General features: G+C 43.3%; 1 protein-coding gene across 1 annotated transcript in view; it reads left to right on the top strand.

Annotated features, from left to right (window-relative positions):
* taok3a (TAO kinase 3a) overlaps nucleotides 1-6,968 on the top strand; it is a gene marked incomplete at its 5' end in the record, with an annotated part of 44,386 nt that overhangs the window by 409 nt on the left and 37,009 nt on the right. The window contains 4 exons of the mRNA XM_079515939.1: nucleotides 885-956; nucleotides 2,926-3,027; nucleotides 3,541-3,586; nucleotides 5,782-5,878. Of these exons, the coding sequence (XP_079372065.1) occupies nucleotides 885-956; nucleotides 2,926-3,027; nucleotides 3,541-3,586; nucleotides 5,782-5,878 (317 nt within the window). The remainder of the gene's footprint in view (nucleotides 1-884; nucleotides 957-2,925; nucleotides 3,028-3,540; nucleotides 3,587-5,781; nucleotides 5,879-6,968) is intronic.

Here is a 6,968-nt window from a genome sequence, read left to right as displayed (position 1 = left end):
TGTCAGGATGTAGAAGACATTTTTAGAATCTGATCTCAGGTCAAAATGGGTTAAAACACCAAAAGGGGTTCCCGCCCAAAATGGGTTAAATGGGCCAATGCATATCAAACCGTTGGTCCTTGATGTCAGTTGAGAATCAATCAAGTGATGGTTGTTGCTGCAACTAAGGGTTCACAGCAGCGAGCAGAAATCCACGTCTCGCATACTAATGAGCGATTGTATAAAGTGACTCGTTTGCCCTCGAGGGTCTTTCGAAATTGATTCGACACACATGAAATTATGTTTTTATATAAATGTTTTATAATGTTTTATAAATGTATAAATTATACAAAAAAAATACTATGACTTGGCCACCCCATTGTGAACAGAACACAACACTCTGAACAGGCTGTGTGTGGATGGATGTGAACACATGGAAGATTCCCCTCAAATGTACAATCATACATTTGAGGGAATCTAATATTATAAATGGTAGCAGTTTGACCTCAACTCTTTCTCTCTACTCAATAAGCCTAGATGGTGCGGTGCAAGTGAAATGTTTGTGGCTGCAAGAGTCAATACTTTTCAAGCTGTTCTCCGGAACTTAATGCATAGATTCATGTGTCGCTTGGATGAGTCTGTGAATAGCATCATCGTCAGTATAAATAACCCTGTCAAAAGTTGCACTAGATACTCCTCTAGCCTTAGAAGACATTGGCTTAAAAGCCTTTATTTATAACGGTCACAGATGCCTGTCTAACATGTACATTTGGACTGTTTTTTATTCTTTATTTTTATGTATGTATATTGTATTTTGTGTTTTGTATGTTTCTCTATGGACCCTGAGTCTGCAATAAAGACATTCATTCATTCATTCTCTCTCTCTCTCCCTGATCCTCCTCCAGGCCCGCAACTCCTATTCCAATGAGGTGGTGGCCATTAAGAAGATGTCCTACAATGGCAAGCAGACCACGGAGGTAACGCACGCACGCACGCACGCACGCACGCACGCACGCACGCACGCACGCACGCACGCACGCACGCACGCACGCACGCACGCACGCACACACACACACACACACACACACACTGTAAAAGTTTAGTGCATGAACTTCGCCATTGAAATGATGGAACTTGAGACAGTTATATTTGAATGTGAAGATAAGATATAAGATAAGATATAAGATAAGATATGGAAATTCAAATACAATTACAATTTTCATCTTGCACCAGTGTAGGAACTACAGTAGTAGTGGCTGATCAATACATATACGGTATCATCTTATATTAGATTTTGTATTTTGTTTTAGATGAAACTATAGCCCCAGCACCAGACAGTGGCCTTGTGGTTAGAGTGTCTGCCCTGAAACTGGGAGGTCGGGGGTTCGATCCCCGGGCCGGGTCATACCAAAGACTGTACAAATGGGACCCAATGCCTCCCTGCTTGGCACTCAGCATCAATGGGTTGGATTTGAGGGTCAAATCAAATGATTCCCGAGCGCGGAGCATGCTGCGGCTCCACCGCTCCAAGAGATGGGTCAAATGGAGAACAGATTTCACTGCCGTAACGTCTGTGACTAATCGTACGACTTTGACTTTGACTGCAGGCTTTGGGCCGAATATGTGTCCATTCTATGCGAATATGCGTCGCAGTCCCGCCCCCTTTCATGACGACGCCAGGCCCAGGAAATGAATCACAATGCATTTTCAAAAAGTATTTATTTAAAGACCTTTTAAGCGTCGTACGAAGCCAACTCGAGTCGTGACAAATCATGACAACAAACACAATATTTTGGACCAATCAAATAATTACATAGAAGAAAAACAACAAAAAAAGTGTTGTAACCTGCTGTTTTTTTCTACTTTCTAATTCTTTGTTTGGCCCGAAAAATTGTGTTTGTTGTCATGATTTGTCACGACAAGAGTTGGCTTTGTCCGCGGCGTAAACGTCTTTAAATAAATACTTTCTGAAAAGTCTAAGAGGAAAATGAACGGAGAATCATTTCCTGGGCCCTGGTAGGGGGCGGGACTGCGACGCTCTATAACAGCCATGACTCACTGAAAGCGTCACTGACTCACTCCACTCACTCCAAGAGAGATGGGTCAAATGCGGAGAACAGATTTCACTGCGGTAACGTGTGTGACTAATCGTACGACTTTGACTTTGTGTCCATTCTATAACAGCCATGACTCACTGAAAGCGTCACTGACCAGCATCAAGAAATAAAGAGGTTACCTTTATGCGTTGCTCCCCCAACTCATTTTGGACGGTTCCGTCTTCCGTGCCACGGCGCGGCGACGCTCTGAGACGCGCCTACAGTCTTTGATGCGTCTAATTGACGCCGCCTCTGGCGTGCAGGCTGCATCCGTCGTAAACGATGCGTTTCGTGGCGCCTTGATGCTTTGCATCGTGTCAGGGCCTCATTATCAGTCGACACACTTGCTCAGCGTAACCCTGTGTTGCTTGTTTTATTCTGTGCGTCTTGCTCTGTGGAATGCACTTCCCGTTGCAGTCAGAACTGCAGCATCACTCCCAATCTTCCGCCGTAGTCTGAAAACCCACCTTTTCAAACTCCATCATGGCCCATAGCACTTACCCTACGCCCGTAGATAGCACTTTTGTAGACTTAGATAGCATTTGATACAGACTTATAGCATGTTACCTGTATGTAGACAGCACTATAATTGCATTGTATGTAGCCATAGCACGTCATAGTATAGTTTATATGTATAGTTTCATTATATAGATATTCCACCGTTACGTTCTTAGCTTAAGCATGTTTCATGATAAATGCTTTTTATATATGTGATGTATTCCCATGCTTTTTTGTTCTTGCTTAATGTAAGTCGCTCTGGATTAAGAGTGTCTGCTAAATGCCTAAATTGTAATTGTAATTGCTCGGCGTAACCCTGTGTTGCTTGTTTTGTTCTGTGCGTCTTTGACAGAAGTGGCAGGACATCATCAAAGAGGTGAAGTTCCTGGGACAGCTGCGTCACCCAAACACCATCGAATACAAAGGCTGCTACTTGAAGGACAACACTGCCTGGGTGGGTCAGCAGAGCCCCGTCCCCTCCTTGACGGAACATTTTCATTTAGTTTCAGTCATAGTCTTTTGAATAACATTTTATTTTGTTTTAGTCATATTATTTTAGTCATCTGAAAATGTCTAGCTTAAATATTTCTACGACGAAACAGACTGTAGTAAGTCTATCTGGCTATCTGGAGTGTCTGCTAAATTGACAGTGGCGTGCACAGATAGACACTAGGGGGTGCCCTTTTGGCAATGTGCTCTTTCTTATTTTGTACAGTTACACTGTACAGTATGTGGACCATGGTAACATTGATCAATTCTTGATAAAAAGCTTCTAATATATTATTTAGGCCCCACAATCTATAAATCTCACACTATTAAGGCAACCGGCCGGTTCCACGCGCTGCACAAAGTGCCCTTTTTTTCCACTTGAGCACCTGCCCCTCTAAATGTCGTTTGTATGTAGTTTGGGACTGAAAACAATGTTGTGTCATAATGTGCGTGGTGATCTGTATTCTGTATCTCACAGCTGGTGATGGAGTACTGCCTGGGCTCCGCATCAGACTTACTAGAGGGTAAGTGTTCTCCTACAGTAGTACATACAACAGGGGTTCTCAACGTTTTTGACTGGGAAACCCCCGGAAATGCTTTGGCCATGTCTCACGACCCCCAGTCTGCAAAAAATAACCTTAATATTAGAGAAAATATATCATAAATGAATACTGAAATCAGATATCATTAAGGAACGTTTATGCATGTACTATGTGTACTATGTAAACACTTCATTTCCATTCATCCTGCCATTCAGTTGCAAAATAATAAAATAATAATAATAATAATTTGGGGACCCCCCCAAAATAAATTGGCTACCACCCCCCCCCCCCCCCGCCAATGTCATGAGTGTGTTGACATACAACACACTCATGCCTGGTTCATACTCGGTTGCGTTGCCGTGTTGTGCAGATGTACAAGCTCACAACACTTATTTTTTTGTTAAAATAAATAGCTGTTGAGGGTGAGTGATATTTTTTGGTTAAATCGAATCGTTTTTGTTTTTTGTTAAATGGTTAAATGTGTGTACTTGTATGATTTGGTCCCATACATACTGTACATACACTATGAGTTTGACTATTTGTAGACTTTAAACATTCCAACATGTTTTGAAGACCAGATGCTTGCCTGGCTGTCACCCAGAGACCCCCCCCCCCCCATAGCACTCATTTTGACCTGAGATCAGATTCTAAAAATGTCTTTTTCAGAAAAATGACAGTTTTCTGAAAAAGCTATGTTTCTATGTCAGTCGTTCTTCGATTTTTCAAAAATAGCGAGCGGCGCGCTACGAGCTTGTAGATCTGCTATTTTCAATTTTCTCAATAGCTAAAGCATAACATAATGCTAACACCAAAAGGGGTTCCCGCCCAAAATGGGTTAACCCTTCCAAGTATTCCTCACTTGAACGCAGTGCGATCATTATGTTTTCCATCTCTGACATCACGGAGTCATATACAATATTATCACCCGATGGGCCACAATTCCGCCCATTTTTTCTTTGAGCTTAAGTTCCGACTCACTCACTGACATTCCTTTCCCATATTTTTTTCCAACCCGTGACCTTTTTAGCCTTGGGTCCATGGGGGGGGGGAATGGCTTTGCGTTTTACTGACACGTTTGTCCAGCTGGGAAATGCTTGGGGAATATTTAGTGTTTATTGTTATATGAGCGGAACCGATTGGTGTGTACTGTACATACTGTACATCCGTGGTTCCCAAACTTCTTTGTGTCAAGGACCCCCAAAGGACCCCCAAATCAACATATATTTGGCCACGGACCCCCCAATTTGAAAACGTATGCCAGTGACCCCGATAAGGGAGGATTTGTACGGCTCTAGCAGTGATTCCGAAACATATTAATTTCAAGGACCCCCAGTTTCACAGGCATTATGCTATACGGACCCCCGATTTAATGGCATTTCTATCTCTGGGACCCCAATTTCTATTGTAAAACCACTGTTAATTTAACTCAGAGAGTGTACAAATGGAACCAAATGGACCCTAACGGGTCCATTTGGTTCCATTTGTACACTCTCAGAGTTACAGACCCATAAGGCTCCATGTGGTTACAAATTATCATTTAGCTGGTTCCCCCCTGGAACTCCCTCAAGTACCCCTGGGGGTCCCCGGACCCCACTTTGGGAACCACTGCTGTACATGCTTCTGCGGCTCAGACTTCATGAAATACACACTACAGAATTCTGGCAGTAATACCACAGACGAAAGTCCAAAATCTAAGTCATTCTGACCCCTCCACGAAAAGGCCTCGTTGTCCCCCTGACCCCCTTATCTATCATTTATACATTATGGATAAATAGTGTGGACTTGGGACTGTTTTTCGTCCGTGGCATTATTGGCAAATGGTTGTGTTCCAGACGAGGCAGTTCAAATCTGCTCACATATAGTAAGGAATCTTTCGGTATGACTGTATCTATATGTGCTTTATTAGAAACTCCTTTTGTTTGGAGAGTTATAGGTGAAGTTTGAAGGTTTACGCTTTACGTCATGCCAATGTCCGTCCGTCGATGGAGACCAAGCGTTTTTTCGAGGTTGTTCTGACTTCTTTCTCCAAGTTGAATGGAGGTGGAAGTGGGAGTGGGGAGTGTTGTAGGAACTGATGTCATTTTTATACTGCTGGGATTGACAGTTCATGACATGGGTTGCCATTTTTGGGTTGCCATGTTGGCTGGGTTACAATGTGCTCTCCTTCCTTCCCCCAGTTCACAAGAAACCGCTCCAGGAGGTGGAGATCGCTGCCATTACACACGGTGCCTTGCTAGGGCTGGCCTACTTACATTCCCATAATATGATTCACAGGTGAGTCCACTCCTCTCCGAAGGGACGTGCACACATACATACAGTATACGTCAAAGGGGGGGCTTCCAGCCCCTGCCCTTTTACCCGTCTGTAAAACAACTGCCCCTCTCCGTCCAGACCACGAATGTAGCATTTAATACATGGTGAAAGAAATGGAGAATGCCACTCCTCTCCTTTCCATGCCATACCGGAAGGCAGCATTCAGGAGAATTGCTTTTTTTTCCTCCGAAGTCTCCTGAACTTGAACACAGTATTTTGCGTTGAATAAATTTGTTTCGAAATCCATGTCGTTACACACCTGCATCTCCACTAGCTAAAGAGTGCTGGGTTGCGCCCCGAAAATAGCTGATCTACAAGCTCACAGCGCGACACGTTGTGAGCTTGTAGCTCTGTCATTTTCGCTATTTTTGTCCAAACGTGCCCATACGGGATTTCAGCCCCTGCCTCTCTGTCTCTAACACTCTCTGCACGTCCTTGCATCTCCGCACTCCAGGCATTTGCCAACAAGAGGAGATCCATTCGAGCACAAACAGGATGGATTTGAGACGGCCATATAAACCTCTCACTGCAGTGTTGTGCAATGACCTTTAATTTGGCTCAGTGTTGTTAGGATGCCCATAAATGTGTAATGCACAGGGGTGTGTTCGGTGTGTTCTAATAAGTTACCTATTGAGCATCACTTTCGGGAAGTCATGATCGCCCATATCTCACATAGAGTCATAATCTTATCTTTTATGACACGCAGAAAAAGTGGAATGTCCGCACAGGATATAATTCTGCTCCCCGAGAGCAGAATTACAGTACATCGTGTTGCGGACATTCCACTTTTTCTTCATTCGATCACTTTTTTGGGTCCAGCACCACCGTATAAAAACTGGGATGTGCATTATCGTTTTCCTCCTTTTCTTCTTCTTCTTTTTCTTCCCTCCTTTTTTGACCATGTGCTCCTATGGTCATGATTTCATCTCGTAGATGTATAGTTGTTTGTCTTGGTTGCAGGGTAAATCTCTCTGTTGCCAAAGCACAATCACAAATATGACAAACAACAACATAACAAGTTAACAACATAATATCAATGAAATAAACAAAA

This window comes from Electrona antarctica (genome assembly GCF_951216825.1).
Source record: "Electrona antarctica genome assembly, chromosome: 12".
Lineage (NCBI taxonomy): Eukaryota > Metazoa > Chordata > Actinopteri > Myctophiformes > Myctophidae > Electrona > Electrona antarctica.
This window is presented reverse-complemented; position numbering and strand designations above follow the sequence as displayed.